The sequence below is a fragment of the Herpailurus yagouaroundi genome, unplaced genomic scaffold (genome assembly GCF_014898765.1).
Source record: "Herpailurus yagouaroundi ecotype Mexico unplaced genomic scaffold, PumYag 77, whole genome shotgun sequence".
Taxonomy (NCBI): domain Eukaryota; kingdom Metazoa; phylum Chordata; class Mammalia; order Carnivora; family Felidae; genus Herpailurus; species Herpailurus yagouaroundi.
Window position 1 is genome coordinate 43435662 of NW_024412388.1, and position 16529 is coordinate 43452190.

General features: G+C 55.0%; 1 protein-coding gene across 2 annotated transcripts in view; it reads right to left on the minus strand.

The window, feature by feature from the left end:
• GLIS1 (GLIS family zinc finger 1) overlaps positions 1 to 16529 on the minus strand; it is a 228348-nt gene that overhangs the window by 74525 nt on the left and 137294 nt on the right. For both annotated transcript variants that reach the window (XM_040470314.1, XM_040470313.1), the window contains exons 3-4: positions 15772 to 15949; positions 7899 to 8781 (exon numbers count right to left, since the gene is read on the minus strand). In XM_040470314.1, the coding sequence (XP_040326248.1) occupies positions 7899 to 8781; positions 15772 to 15949 (1061 nt within the window). The remainder of the gene's footprint in view (positions 1 to 7898; positions 8782 to 15771; positions 15950 to 16529) is intronic.

A 16529-nucleotide genomic window follows, 5' to 3' on the forward strand; every position in this document is an offset into this window, starting at 1 on the left:
GAGGGTGCCTGTGTCCTCTGAGGCCTGGGAGTAGAGAACTCAGCTGGCTCCCTCCTGAAGGGCGCTCTGCGGTTTGTAGATCACGGCCCCTCTGGCTCTCACAGACACTCTTCTGGGGCGAGCATCACAGCCCTCATTTTACAGACACAGAAGCAGAGACTGGGGAGCGAAATGACTTGCCCGAAGTCACACAGCTAGTGCGCAGGAGAGCTGGAATGAGCCCCCACACCTGCCTCCAGTTCTTCTCCCTTCCCCCAGGCAAGTCATTTCCATCGGGGGCCTCAGTTTCTCCTCCTGTACAGGGCTCTGACCCAATCACAAGGCCAGAGCTTCTAGGAAGTCTCTCCTTAGGAAGTCTCCTGAGTTTGATTTTTACAAACCAGAGGAGAAAGGGAGGCAGCCCAGTTTGAGCCAAGTTCTGTGGAGCTGGAGCGTTGGGTCCAAGAGGGTAAAAGGCACTAGTGTAAACTGGGCTCCCACTGAACACAGAGTGCTAGACATTATCCCATTTCACAGCTCAAGAAGCTGAGGCTCAGCACAGCGAGGTGACCTGTCCAAGGTCACACAGCCAGTCGGTGACCAAGCTGGGACTTACACCAGCCCTTTCTGTTCCTATGGGGATGTTCACGACTGCATAGCTACTATCCGTTTCAGACTCTCCCTTTTCTCTTTTCCTAATACAACCTGCCCACAACAGTCTGAACTATCTGCTGTGCATCTACTATGTGCCAGGCACTGCCGAAGCACCTCACATACGGCATCTCATGGGAGCCTCCCAGCTGTCCTGCTCCCTCCACTTCACAGGTAAGAACGCAAAGCCTTACAGAAGCCGGGTTACTCACACACGGTCACAGGCTGTCAGGTAGCAAAGCCACGTGTCAAGTTCAGACTTTCTTGCAGAAAAACTTTAAGCACCAGACTAGAGGGTGGACGTGCCCATCTTTAGGGCCCTGCCCATCTTGTGACTTCACTGGAAACTGCTCTGGAGGACAGTGTCCAGGCTGCTTCATGCACAGAGCTGGTCAGAGCCTCTGCACCAGAGGGCAGGCTTAGCTCCTCTGCCCCAAGGCTGAGCCAGACATCAGAGGGCACACAGTCCCCAAGATACTTGGCCATACCAGGAAATGTGGCTCTACATGGGGCAACATGTGTGGGGAGAGCACGAGGCATGGAAAGGGGGGAAGCGGAGGAGGGGACATTGGGTTCTGAAGGATGGTTAGGAGTTTGCTGGGCTGGGAAAGGTATTCTAGACAGAGAGACCAGCAAAAGCCAAGGCCCAGAGGAGTGAAAGGAGCTGGAGTGTGCAAAGACTCTCTAGGAGTTCGGTTGCAGAGGAAACCTCAGGGCAGGGAGAAATAAAGCAGGCATCCCACGGCTACCATTAACTTGCTGGGTGACAATGGGCCACTCTGCACCTTCTCTGGGCTTCGGGTTTCCCACCTGATAATAAGTAGACACGAGAACTGCTATCTATGATCCCAGGAGGTACCCCAGTCGCGGTCATTGAAAAGGGCACATCTGCATGCCAACTTAAAAGCTTCTTTTGCCTAGAAAGGTCTTTCTACCCAGACCCTTCCCACCTGAGAACAAAGTGACACTCAGACCCCATTTCCAAAGTGGGTGGACTTGTCACCTAAGCTGGTTGGGCCAGCTTGACCTCTCCGTGCTCATTTACAGCAGGATTTTCAAGGGCAGGGGTTTTAAACCATGCTCCACTTTGTAGCTTTTTAGCTCACCAGAAAGTAAGCTTGTCTTCGGGTGACTTATTTATTTATTTTAAAGAAGGTGAAATGTCTCCCCCTCATCCCACAAGGGCCCTCTCGTCCAAGATAGAACAAAGGAGTCATCATATCAGCAGGGCAGGGGGCCTGCGACAGGCTCTCAAGGTGGTGGGGGCGGGGGGCGGGGGGGGGGGGGGCGGGGATTCGTGTGGGAAAACAGTTAAATGCAAAAATGCAAGCGTCTATTGGTTTTCTCTGCTTAACAAAGCCTCCTCCAGACCAAAGCTGGCTTTGATTCCCTTCTGTGACCCCTGGGTCCACCAGGGCCTGGCATACAGGAGGTGCGTGCTCCTTGACAGCTTGCTGAAATGAGTTTCAAATCTGGATATTTTCTTCATATTTATAGGCAGACTGATGGTCCTCTGCCTGGGAAGCAGCTTGAGGTCACAGCTAGCATACAGTCTCTGGAGTCAGGCTGAGACCTGGGTTCAAATCTCACCCTATGATGCACTTGAGACCTAAACTTGGGCATGAACCCGACTACCCTTTCCCTATCTGTAAAATGGGGATAATGATCCAGTCCCCAGGAATTATTCCTCCACTCTGAGGAATGCCTGTGTGGAAGCCCTATATAAGCTGAAAAATTGCCAATAATGTTCCAGCCGCCTTGACTGACTTAGACAAGGTTATGCAGCCAGGCCTCAAATCCTCAGCGTCTGGCTCCCCTCCCTCCTTCATCCAGCAATAACAGCATGAGACTCAAGGGTGCCTGGTGTCCTCCCCAAGGTGCCAGAAGTCTCGTTATCACCTCATCTTTGTCTCAGGACCCCCAGCTCAGCATGAGGCTGAGCACACGGGGTGGGGGGGGCACCCATCTTTTGGGTGAGGCAAGTGTTTCTGGGAAGGACTCTTCCCTCATCTGCGGTCACTTTCCCCACGGTCTAACTTTCCCCAACTTTTGGTTACTAGCCCCTTCAGGAAACTCCCTGTCCACTGAAGCTGCCCCATTTGCTGTGGGATCCTGGGCCCCTCACTGTCCTCTCAGGATCTGTCTTCCCTGTCTCTTCTCTGTAACGATGAAGATGGAAGGAAGACCCACCTGCGCATGCATTTTGGGCTCTAGGAAAATTCCCGAGAATGAGTTGGAGATGTTGACGTGAGTCGGGGGTGTCCGCTGGCCCAGAAACATGCCCAACCCACGGGGCCAGTCTCAGGACGTGGGGCAGGGGGGGAGCACATGCCCAGGGACCCACTCATTGTGGTTTAAGAAGCACCGACTCGCCTCTGTGTGGAAGAGGCTGAGCAAAGGCAGGTGGGTGGGGGGCCGTGTGGCCCGTGGAGTGGCCCAGGCAGCTGAGCCGGGTGACAAAGAGCAAGCCATTTCCTCCGTGAACATCAATTTCTCCTGAAAGAATGGGCATGGTGATGCGTGGCTGTACCTAGCATACCTCAGAATGTATTAGTTCTCTTCTCCCTGAGGACTTCCAATGAGATATGATCTCACCGCCAGTCAAGATTCTCTCTGACTCCCAACACACAGCCTGGCCGGGCAGGTGGGCAAATCTGATGTGTAGCTGTGCCCGGCCACTTGGCCGACTGTGTGACCCTGGAACCTGATCTGGCCTCTCTGGGCCTCAGCGTTTTGACCAGTGGTTTTCTGAAGATGGACTAGGACATGGCTAGCCCCGGGCCCGGGTATTAGAATCTCGGCGTCTCAGCCAAGAGCACCTCCTTCCTCCTCCCTCACCTCTTCCAGCACCCTGCGTTTTGTTTCTCAGGGGTTGGGGGACTGAGGCAAAGCCAAAAGGGAGAGCCGGAAGCCCCAGGATTATGGGAAAGGAGAGAAGCTTTGGCCCAGGCTGGCCCTTCTAGGAGGTGGGCAAGGCCCTCCCAAAAGGCCCAGCCAGGTGGCTCGTGTCTGATTCCTTGGCTGGTTACGGCCAACCAATAATGCTCGGCTTTCAGTGGGCTGTATTTCCCTGGTGCCAGGTCCAGTAGTGGAGAGGGGCGTAAGTGATGGAGACCAGCGGCCAGAGCAGGTGCAGCTACCAGAGGAACCCAGGCAGGACGTGAGCCCAGCCTCCAGCCGCACACCGGGCCTGGGAAGGCAGGGACCAGAGCCTCCTCCCTATGTCCCCACCCCAGTTTCCCCTTCTAGCTCCAGTCACCCAGAGCAGACACCGTCTGGCACAGAGCAGGTGCTCCACATTGCTGGCAGACACCTGACCAGGCCACCGGCATGGGTGACGGCCCTGTCCACCTCACCCACAGTGAAGGCCGCTGGAACTGGCTGACCTCAAGTCCAAGCTCCACTACTGACTGGCTCTTTTGGGTTTCTTCATCTGTAAGATAGCCACAAATGATCCTGTTGTAACTCTCAGGGCTACAGTGTTAATCTCCTGAGATGGTCGACGTGACAGAGCGTGACGGGGGATGAGAGAACTAACGAAGCACTTCCCTGTGTCATCTCTTTAAACCCTCATGACAAAAATCCTAAAAGGGAGGTACGATTATCATTCCATTTTACCACCAAATGTACTATGGTTCAGAGAGGCTAAGTCACCTGCCTGATGTCACACAGCTGCTACGTGGCTGGCCCAGGAGGGAACTGGGTTTGTGTGACTCCAGACCTGCCTACACATACCGTCCACACTGCACTCACGGCTTCGGTTAAAGCTCTTCACAAAGGCAGGAATTGCTGTCATTATTATTGTTATTTTATGAAACCCAAGGTTATGAAAGGTTTTCCTTTTTCACTCTGCCTCTCTTTTTCTTGATGGGGAGGAAAGCAAACTACACAGCCCGCTAATTTCTGCAGTCTCAGACAATCAGGATTCCAACTGTCTGGGAGAGCCAACCTAAGAAAGCAAGAAATTAATCTTTTCAAAGTTAACGTCTTCGAGGCGTCGCGGCAGTATTTGGGTTGGACGTATCCTCGCTATCCTAATGCAGATGAAACCCCAAATTTAATAAGGCTAAGACAACTCGGACAACATAAGAAACATAACAGGATATTGCAAAGAGATTAGGGAGCTTCCTCTGGATGGCGTGGATGGGCCGGGGAGAGGGCAGAGCTGGGGGGCGGGGGGATGGATGGCGCGGCCTACCCCGGGGGCCCCCGCCAGCCGAGGCCTGATCCCGGGGCGGACCTGAGAACCTGGGCAGAGGGCAGCCGGCTCCTCGCCGCGCCTCCGGGCCTGCCTGGTGCGTGAGCGGAGGCTCCGCGGGCTAAATGTAAACCAGCTGGCAGGGACCGGAGTGGTACAGTTGGATGGGGCGGGGAAGGCTTACCTCATGAAAGAACTGTGGAAACGGCTGCTGGAAAGATAATAAAAGGATTAACTGCTATTTTAGTGGGCCATTTACTCTTCAATCAAAGTGTCTCATCTATTTCCTGTTCTCCAGAGGATCTGGGCCCAAAATTCCTTTGTCTATTACAGCACATGGTAGCAGAGGCCTGTCATGAGAAATTAATAATTTTACAGGGAAGGGAGACTGTACTTATTTGGGTGCGGGCTGGGGCCTGCCCCTTCCCCTGGGTCACCTACTGCACCAGCATCACAGGAAGGGGGAGCGCTCCCACGGCAGGCAGGGAGATGTTCAGAGGAGGTCTCTCCCACCCCTCCAGATGATGGCACCCAGCAAGGCTGGCCCGAGGACCCCAGAGAATGACGAGTGTAACGGGACAATCTACACAAACAAAAGCATCACAATTTAGAAAGATGTGGGTTCAGATTTCACGCTAACGGTTACTAGCTGCGTAACCTCAGGCAAGTTATTTTTACTGTTGTCACTATTATTACCACGATGATTAGCAGTCTCTGTTATTATTGTTGTTGTTACTGTGTGCTCCTAACTAGCTGTGTGACGTGGGGCAAATTCAGCAATCTTTCTGAACCTCAGTTTCCTCATCTGTAAAATGGGAGTTAATAGTCTCCACCCTGTAGAACTGCTCCCGGGATTGCATGGAGTTATCACTTAGAATGGCTTCTGCACACAGTCAACACTCAGAGGCTGCTTGTTGGTGTTATCATCAAAATCCTAAACCCCTCAGGAGGCAAGATAAAGTGTTCTCATAGTAGCAGGGAGAAGGCCGGCTGGACACCACCAAGCGCTTGTTTCTTCATCTGTAAAACCTTGGTTTTACAGGATTTTTGTAAAGATTTAAATGTCAGCTTGAACGTCACCTCCTCCACGAAGCCCTTGTGGGCCTCCTGTCCTTGGGTCTATGCAAACTCCATCCAGAACCTGTCCACACCCATCTCCCACCTCTTGCTGACCACAACTGCCTGCAGGCAAAGACCTTGGAAAGTCTACGTCTGGGTCGCCGGAGACAGGCACGAGCCAGGTGTAAGCCAGTGTTCTGTGGAGTCGTTGAACCAAATGAGATCCTGGAAGGCCCAGGAAAAAGAACCGTAGAGAAAGATCCCCAGACCGCACTGAGTAAGCTGGGCCTCTCTGACCCAATTACTAGGCCTCTGTTTCCCAGCAAACGGGCAGGGAAGGCTAGATTATCTCAAGGTCCCTGCCGTCCAGCACGGGCACTACTGGATGCCGTAATTCCACACAAGAGGCCCTGGTGGGCGGAGGCCCCGGACCGCACCGCGCCAGGGTTTGGGCCTCCGCCCCGGCCCCCACAGACAGGAGGATCCCCCACAGGAAAGAAGACATCAGGGACCGCCATTCAACAGCTGTCAGCTCCAGGGTCTCAGAGACGGTACCCTCTGCCTTCCAGTAGTCTTCTGGTCATCTCCTTCCAGAGATGGGCGGCGGGGGGGCGGGGGGGGGGGCATGCCTTTCAGCAAGACTTGTGTTACAACACCCCAGAGGAACAGGGGCATGCCCGGGACTGGCCCGGCCCCCAGCCCTTCCCAGCATGGCTTTAGCCCCAAGGCACACGATGAAGTCAAATCCTCAGCCTGCCCAGTTCAGCCTCTCCCCACAACACTAATACGCCAACCGCAGGCTCCCTCCTAATCTGAGGCTGTCCTTTTGCAGAGGCTGTTCACTGCCTCTCCTCCTCCTCTTCAAGAACCGGCCCCCTTGAGCTGAATAAGCTGGTCTAGCTGGATGCCCAGGCCACAGCTCCACAAGCAGATGGGGCCCCAAGGGTGACCACCGGGTCCCAGGAAGGTGGAGTTTATACTGCTGGTTGCCAAAGCTTCCTGCCTCCCCCGGCTCCTGTAAATACTACCCTGGGCCTTGAGCAGGGACAGAGGGGCACTCCATCCCAGACTGAGGGCTTCATGAAGAGGGGCCCAGCATCAGTGACAGCATGCACGTGTGGGGGAACCTGACGTCGGCTATGACGCTGGCCTTGCAGACCAGACACGTTGCTTTCTCTCCTGCCTCACCAACGCCCCAGTGGCTGGAAGATGGAGCTGGGCCTTAGAAGACTGGGTGGCTCCTCCAGCCTCTCCACTCCCAGGCGGGAGCCTCTCCTGGTGGGGTAGCTGGGCCTTGGGGTTAGGCACAGCAGCTCGGCGGAGGGTATCAGGGACTAAGACTGATAGGGATTTCTACCACCGTGAGAGCATAATACAGAAATGACCAGTGAGAAGGGCTGGAGGCCTCGGTGCCCACTGTTAGTGTGTGTGTGTGTGGGGGGGGGGGTTTCCCTGGAAACCTCAGGCTCAACCCCAGCCATGGCACTGCAGGTGCCATCCAGGGCCTTATCTGTTACCCCTCCCCTTACCTCCAAACCTGCTCCAGGGACCCAAGCTCTCAAGCCAGATGCCTGTGAGGACACAGTGCTCCTTGGAGGAAGCCAAGCCTGTGGGCTGCTCCAAGGCCCGGAGAGCCTCCCTGGGAAGGTTGCCCGACCAGTGGTGGGTGAGACACTGAGCATCTGTGTGTAATACAGAAGGTGGCCAGGCCTGCTCTGACCTCAGAGTGTGTGTTGTCACCACCTGAACAAGTGTGTTTGACCAGGTCATGTGCCCTGGGGTGGGGGAAGGGCACCCGGTGAGCAGAGGAGCCAAAGATTCCCAGTGACAGGGGCACTGATTATCTTGACCAATGACCACATCCACAGCACTGATCCTTCCCCTCCTCGACCGCAGGGGATCTCAGCCAGCCCCCAGGGAAGGAGCCCCCGGTTGGCCACTCCTAGCACGGAGGTGGGGGCTGCTCTGTTTGGCCAGGCAGGGGCACGGCCTGGTGGCCGTGGGAACTCACCATGCATTTGTTGGGCTTCTCACCCGAGTGCACCCTCATGTGGATGAGCAGCTTATAGCGGGCATTGAAGGGCTTGTAGCGGCGCACGCAGCCCGCCCAGAAGCAGGTGAAGTCCTCGCCCTTGCGCTGGTCAATGTGGCTCTTCTCGATGTGCCGTACCAGCTCCTCCTGCTGCTCGTAGGCTGCACAGCAGTCCACCCAGCGGCACGCCTGCCGTCCGGCCACCCCCCTGCCCACCAGGCCCAGCCCCAGGCCTCCGAGGCCCGAGCCGGGCGGCAACTGAGACACGGGGTAGGGGGGCGGCAGGCCTTGCTGGGGAGGCCCAAAGAGATCTGAGAACTCATCCGCAGGCTCCTGCTTCAGGAAGCCCGCTTTCCGGCAGGCTTCAAGTTGCAAGCCGCCCTCGTGGCTCTCTGTGGTTGCAGGGCCAGGCCGGGCTCTCTTGGGGGCCCCCCCCGGGTCTCCCGGCAGAGGGGGGCTCCGGAGTCCATTCACGCAGGTGACCAGAGCCGTCTGGGAAGAGCGGATGATGGAGGTGACATCAGAGGAAGCGCAGGGGGAGGGGGAGGCCGAAGAGGTGGAGGGCAGGCCCAGGAGGCAGCAGCGCTTCAGGCCACCCTCGGGGAGGTGGGCCTCGGGCTGGGGGCCCAGGCCAGAGCTGGGTTCACTGCCCAGAAGGTAGCAGGAAGGTGCGGGGTTGGCGAGGCCTCGGCCCGGCAGGTCCAGATCGGAGTGCAGGCCAGTGGCTGGCGGGGCCCGGCAGTGAGCAGACAGGGGTGTGCGAGCTTCCGTCATGGCCCGGTAGTCAGGCAGGGACTCCTGCTTGATGTGCTGTGTGGCCGGAAGGCCACCATTCACATACGTGGCCTGGGGTCTGGGCGACCTGAAAGACAGTGACCAGAGAAGCTGTGAGAGGGTGGGCACTTCACAGTGGGGAGACCCGGGCGGGAGACAGCAGACAACCTGGGACCAAAGGATGGAGAAGCCCAGAGCAGGAGTGAAGGTTGAGGGCTGGAGGCAGAGGGAGAGAGAAAGCAGAGGCTGGATGTGGTCAGCAGGAAAGAATATGGGGGAGAGAAAAAGGGGAGGGGCTGGAGAGAGGTTCCAGAAAGGGAGGAGGTCTGAAAAGGATGCCAGGAAAGACCACCGTTTCATCCTTTTACCTCTCCAGCCCCAGATGCCATCCCGTCCTATTGCTGAGGCTTCCCTCGGGTCTCCCCTGACCTTCTCCCTGTGACCTTCTAGTGAGTTCTGGAGGAAGGAGGCTGAGGCGGTCATTTTGAGGGGCATCCAGGTCCAGTATGTTTTATTTTTAATTAAAAAATTTTTTGATAGAACATGAGTGGGGGAGGGGCAGAGAGAGAGGGAGACACAGAATCCAAAGCAAGCTCCAGGCTCTAAGCTGTCAACACAGAGCACGACGTGGCACTCAAACCCAAGGACCACAAGATCATGACCTGAGCCGAAGTCAGATGCTTAACCGACTGAGCCACCCAGGAACCCCAGGTCCAGTATGTCTTAAATTCTTCCTATTTGTCCCTTAGATCTTTCTTAATTTTTGTAACCTTCGTTAATTTCTAGAGAAATGTTAATTATGTGACATTGTGTCCCAAGCAGTCTGTCTTTTCCACAGTGAATATCAGTAAGTTGGGGGTCTGAAACACAAGTCACGACGACAGGGGGCATCCTAGGAATGACTGAGGAAAAGCCAGGTGGGGTGGTCCCAGGTTTCAAGCCCAGACACTGTGACCACATGAAACTCAATTCTGGGGTGAGGCTATGGGCGGGCAGGCTGGGAGGGCAGCTCGCGGGAGGTGGGAGACCGGGGTCTGAGACCAGGCTCGGCCACTCCCAGCTGCACAAAGCTGGGCAAGGCACTCTGGGCCCCTTTCCTCATCGCACGTTCTTCTCCCGAGCGTGACTACGGTGTGACGCGCAGGGCCGCACATGGTGCTGTCTTCCTTAGGCATGTGGCGCACGCGTTTGTAGAGAGGGCCTTTCCCAAATGCAGGACAAGTAAGTGCAGGTAGAGGCACCAGGGCCTCCAGCCACCAGCAAGGGGACGTAGATGAAGGGTCAGAGAAGCCCCTTGGCTGGCTGGGCAGAACAGGAAGCCTGCCGATGGGCCCACTGTCCTGACTAGGACACGCCATGTGTCCTTGGGCCTGAGCCTCAGTTTCCTCACCTGTGAAGTGAGGACTAACCCTCACTACCTCAGAGGGTGGCTACCAGGACCCAGTGGGACGGCAGGTGCCGTGACAGTCCTCTGGAAAGGGGGACAGCAGGGTGAATGGTGCCTTCATGACTGCCATATCACCGCCAGTGTTCTGGAACTCTTTGCAGACGGGCTGTGGGGTCATCACCTGTCCCTGTGCTCCAAGCTTCCCGGCAGCCCCAGCCCCTCTGTCTCTGGCTCTCTGCAGCTGCAGCAGCCCCAGCACTACTCAGGAGGAGGAGAAGGAACGAAGGGGCAGGGGAGACAGGGAGGCAGAGCCCAGAGGCCCTCAGAGAGCATGGGCTCCACCCTCATGACTCCACAGACAAGAAAGGAGCCAAGAAGGCACAGGGCTTGCCCACAGTCACGAGCAGCAAGCCAGTGATGGGGCCTGGGCCAGGAGCCGGGCTCCCCTTCTCTGGAGGTGTGCATTTCTTCAGTGTAGACCTGAAGCACTCCCCGGATAAAGGCTTGCGGGAAGGCCCTTCTGTTTCTCAGCTACACTTGACCAATAATTATCTGCCTCACCCAGAAAAGACCTCCCTTCCCTGCCCAGAGCTTGGCCACCAGATGGAATCAGAAGGATCCTGCACTCCAAGGTTGACAGCAGATGCACATCCCCCCCTTCCCCAAGCCTGGGGACGCTGGGCCACCACTGCCAGCAGAAAGCTCTGAGGAGCTTAAAGAGCTGATATTAAAGTTGTGACTTTGTGAAGCTTAAAAAAATTAAAGCATAGCTGTTTTCCATTTGGTTGTCATCCTGGGCGTGGCAGGGGTGGGCCCCAGGTAAGCATCTGTTTGGAATAATCTCTTTAAAGACAGCATCAGGGGGTGCCTGGGTGGCTCAGTCGGTTAAGTATCCAACTCTTTCTTTTCTTTTAATGTTTATTTATTTTTGAGAGAGAGACAGAGAGAGAGAGAGAGACAGAGCACAAGCAAGGGAGGGCAGAGAGAGAAGGAGATACAGAATCCGAAGCAGGCTCCAGGCTCTGAGCTCTCTGCATGGAGCCTGATACGGGGCTCGAACTCACGAACCGTGAGATCATGACCTGAGCTGAAGTCAGATGCTTAACTGACTGAGCCACCCAGGCACCCCAAGCGTCCAACTCTTGATTTCAGCTCAGGTCATGATCTCGTGGTTCGTGGGACTGGGCCCCACATTGGTCTCTATGCTGACAGCACAGAGCCTGCATGGGATTCTCTCTCTCCCCCTCTCTCTCTGCCTCTCTCCCTGCTCGCTCTCTCTCTCAAAACAAATACATAAACATTAAAAAAAAAAAACCCAGCTTAGCATCAGGCTAAATAATCAGCAGAAGAGAACAGGAGAAGCAATCAAGAGAACAGTTATAGCACCTATGAGCATCGGGTGGGGAGGGGACAGCTCAGGCTGTGGTGTCTCCTGGCTCCAAATGCTAGCTGAGACAGCCCCCTGCTTGTCCTTGTGGGTCCCTCAGTCCCTGGAAGGCCGGCAGCGATTCCTGCCCTGCTCTGCCTCTGAGCCCTGGGTTCCCCAGACAACTCCCATCACATCTCCGGAAACTGTGAGCAGGGGTCCCTGGACAGAGCAAACAACTGCTGAGCAGCCCTGCATGCCAGGAACCTTCCTGAAGGCTGTCCCACGCAACCCGACCCCAGCAGAACCGATGCGTGGTATCTGCCGAATGCATAACTGAATTCTTCGGGGGAGAGACCACCATCTGTTTTATACTTCGGAAAACTGAAGCAACTTGCCCAAGCCCTCAGAGGCAGTTAGTGTTAGAGCAGGAATCTGAACCTAGATTGTCTGAATCAGAAGCCTGGGATTTTCCCACAACAATGTACTGCCAGGGGCCCCAGCTTCCTCTTATACAAAATGATGTAATTTGATGACCATTACGTTTCCTGGCAGCTTCAATGTTGTGAGTATCAAGAACTCCAACTCTGTCTGTCATCCTGGTCCCTGGAAGGGAGCTGCTGAAATTGGGAAAACTAGTGTTTCTCGGGCAGAGGTTCAAGCGGAAAGGAGGGTGTCTTTGGATCTCATGGGGTCCATGCACCCTTTGGCTCAGGGGCTACAGCCTGGGCTAGGGGCCAGTGAGGTCGCTCTGCAGGCTTTTCCCTCTGTGCTCTGTGATGCTGAGGACACGAGATGTTTCATAAACCAGGTCCCTGCCCTCGAGAAGCTTCCCTTCTCACAAGGGAGACCGAGGACCGGCTCTCATGGGAACACTTAAACTCTGCTAAGAGGCGGACAGAGTTCTGGCAAACATAAGCGATCAAGGGGGAGTTCTGAAGGCTGAGGCATGAAGGTGGGAAAGTGTGCAGCCCACGGGTCCCAAAGCCAGGAGGCCAACGTGATGGGTGGGCAGGCAGCGGCCAGATCACAGGGCGCCTTCCCACACTACTGGCGGCCTGTGCACTCTGTATTCCTATCCTCACCTTACAGGTAAGGCAACAAGGCCCAGAAAGAGTAGCATCCTGCCCGGGGTTACCCAGAAAGCCAGTGATGGGGCTAGACCTCAAACTGCATGTACGAATACATTCTCTTGACCACAGCAGTGGTGGGTAGTCATTTTTAGCACAGAAATGACAAAATCAAGGTATCGCTGACATTACTTAATACTCTCACCACTTGCTGGGTGACCTCAGGCTGGTTTTGTGGCCTCTCTAACCTCAATTTCCCCACCCTCTGGCAGACGAGAATTGAGTGAGCTAATAACATGAAGAGTGCTTGGCCTAGTGTGTGGCACATAGCAAGTACTCCAGGATTGTCACTCATTAGCAGCGAGGATTAAATGAGAGATGTGCACAAACACATTTCAGGCACTCAGAAAGCGGGAGCCATTTTTATTAGTATTAGAAAGCTGGGCCCGGGGTGCCTGGGTGGCTCAATCGGTTAAGCATCCAACTTCGGCTCTGGTCATGATCTCGTGGCTCGTGACTTCAAGCCCCACATCAGGCTCTGTGCTGATAGCTAAGAGCCTGGAGCCTGCTTTGGATTCTGTGTCTCCCGGGGCGCCTGGGTGGCGCAGTCGGTTAAGCGTCCGACTTCAGCCAGGTCAGGATCTCGCGGTCTGTGAGTTCGAGCCCCGCGTCGGGCTCTGGGCTGATGGCTCAGAGCCTGGAGCCTGTTTCCGATTCTGTGTCTCCCTCTCTCTCTACCCCTCCCCCGTTCATGCTCTGTCTCTCTCTGTCCCAAAAATAAAAAACAAACAAACAAACAAAAAAAAACCGTGGATTCTGTGTCTCCCTCTCTCTCTGCCCCTCCCCCACTCACATTCTGTCTCTTTCAAAAATAAAATAAAAACATTAAAAAATTAAGAAAGCAAAAAAAAAAAAAAGAAAGAAAGCAAGCAAGCAAGCAAGCAAACAAATAAGCTGGGCTGGAGGCAAGAAGGCCTCCCAGAACCCAGGCAGTGGGTCAAGGAGCCAGAGAACAGGAAGAGGGCAGTACGAAGGGAGGGGAGGGGTCCCTAACATAAGGCAGTCCAATGGGAGGGAGAAGGGAGAGGATCCAACTGGATGTGGGACAGGGGCTAGAGTCCTCTGTTGTTTCAGGAAAATGAGGGGGTATGATGCTGTCACATCAGCAGAAGAAATGGCAGCCCCTCAGATCAATGCGTATGTGGGGTTCTAGGTACAGGCTCTAAATCGTCAAAATGACACTCAAAACGACAAATATTTTGGATCATCTGTATCAAAATAAATAAAAGAAAAATCCCACCTGCTTTAGCTTTCCCTAAGTTAGCATGGCTTCTACCCTGAGATAGGAAGAACTTCCCTGGAGAAACCAGATGCTGCTGGGGGAGCGTCAGTGAATAATCAAGCAGATAAACGCACTGGCCTGTCACCGACCAACACGCGGCTCGAAGTCAAAAAGATGCTTGCTCCTTGTTACATACTCAATCGTGTCCCTCCAAAAATCCCATGCTGAAATCCTAACTCCCAGTGGGATGGTCTGTGAAGCCAGGGCCTTTGGGGGGGTAAATGAGGTTAAATGAGGTTATAAGAGTGAGGCCCTAATCCAATCCAATGATTGGTATCCTTAGAAGACGAAGGGCGTGCAAACAAAGGAAAGGCCATGTGAGGAAGGTGGCCGTCTGCAAGCCAAGGAGAGAAGCCTGAGGGGACACCATGACCTCAGACTTCCAGCCTCCACCACTGTGAGAAATACACTTCTGTTGTTTTAACAACCCAGGCTGTGGTGTTTTGCTAGGGCAGCCCAAGCAGACTAACACACTCCTAGAAATCAGAAGTGTCACTAATACCAATGAAGGCCACAGGGATTCTATGTGCTAAAAAAAAAAAAAAAAAGGCTCCGTGTTCCGTGTGGAAGAATAAGCATCCTGCTATTTAGTAATATCTCTCACCTGAAGCTCTTACTGGACCGTCAATGCCACTGAGGAGCTCTCTGCTTCTTTTTTTTTAAATTTTTTTTTTTAACGTTTATTTATTTTTGAGACAGAGAGAGACAGAGCATGAATGGGGGAGGGTCAGAGAGAGAGGGAGACACAGAATCCGAAACAGGCTCCAGGCTCCGAGCGGTCAGCACAGAGCCCGACGCGGGGCTCAAACTCACGGACCGTGAGATCATGACCTGAGCCGAAGTCGGCCGCTTAACCGACTGAGCCACCCAGGCGCCCCTCTGCTTCTTTTGCCAAGGCATCTCCAGCATCCTACAGTGCCTGGCACACAGCATATACTTAATAAATGATAAAAGAATGAATTGCGAACAGGCAACTGGGCCAGGTTTTAGAATCTCTTATCTGTGAAGCAGGCCTCGGCCAGCATGCCCAGGCTGTGAGGTGCAGGCCCTGGGGCTGAGCTATGGGAACAGCGGCCTGCCAGCGGTTGACCTCTGCCTGTCAGAGGTCACAAACCAGAGGGCACAGAGGCACCGCTGGGACCCCAGGAGGCAGATTCCAGCCTAATACGCAATCTGATAGAACATCTGTCCACAAGTGGACGTCACTGGAGATGTGCAAGCACTGAATGAAGGTCACCTGGCAGGAGGGCTCTGCGAGGTATGGCCTCCTGGGGCAGGAGATGGCCCCAGGCGGAGGAGCCCCTCCCTCCAGGAGTAGTCCAGGGTTTGACAGCACAATGCACACAAACCCTGAGCTGGGTTTTCCATCCCCATCCCACCATGCATCGTCCTCTTCTTTTTTAAAAAATTTTTTTTTTCAACGTTTATTTATTTTTGGGACAGAGAGAGACAGAGCATGAACGGGGGAGGGGCAGAGAGGGAGGGAGACACAGAATCGGAAACAGGCTCCAGGCTCTGAGCCATCAGCCCAGAGCCTGACGCGGGGCTCGAACTCACGGACCGTGAGATCGTGACCTGGCTGAAGCCGGACGCTTAACCGACTGCGCCACCCAGGCGCCCCTGCATCGTCCTCTTCTGAAATTACTGATTCTCTGTGAAAAGCCACCTCGGCTTCCGCAATGGGGAAAGACACCCCAAGAAAACCATCTCCGTCTCTCATGAGGCAACGCGACGCAAGAGGTTCAAGGCCTAGACCAGGCAGCCACCACTGTGCTACCGGGCTCTGGCTGGTCCCCGGCCCTCCCGTGCGACAGTTCCCCTGCGTATCCCACAACAGGGCAGACCAGGTGAGGTCCTTGACCTTCAGGAAGTGTCCGCAGAAGGCAGCTGATGGGTGAGGATAGAGCACCTACCTGCTAGGGTGGGGGAAGTGCAGGAGCCTCTCACAGGCTGGGGGGTGGCCCCGGGGTGGTGGGGTGCCCGCGGGGAGGAAAAGGCCCTGGCGGCAGGTGGGGCCGGGGCCCTCCGCAAGGTCCAGGTCCAGCAGGCTCTTCTCCGAGCCTGGGGTGCAGTGGCCGTAGCTCCCGTTCACTGTGCAAAGAAAGACAGGAAAAGGAGACAACGTGAGTGGAGACAGCATGCAGAGGGGTGCAGGGAGAGGGCAGTCTCCGGGGCACAGCGTGGGACAGAGCACACTAACTGAACCCCTGCTGCATTCAAAGCACTGGGGATCCCTTATTTAATTTCCATAATCAGCAGCAGGATCGGGAATAAAATCCCCAATACTTAGATGTGGATGCCGAGCTCCAGTAGTTGAAGGACCCTGACACAAGTGCTGAGCCCTGACGATGTACCAACACCTTGCCAGGTGCAGGAAACAGTGGCAAACCAGGCAGACGAGCTCCTGCCTCCTGGAACGTAACCATCTATGACCCTCACGTTGGTCACCGAGCGCTCATGTGACAAGGTGCACGGATGCATGCTGGGGCTGCGCTGCCGGGCAGGCCGGGTGAGCAGCTCTGATGTCCGTACGTCCCGGAGCAGGTGCTCACTCAACAGCATCTGTTCTTGTTCTCACCAAAACCCAATCTACGTTATTCCCCAAACTGCACCACGTCACGATTCTCCACGGTTCTTTGACAGCCTCACTGTCACATGCCCCGCCTTGCCC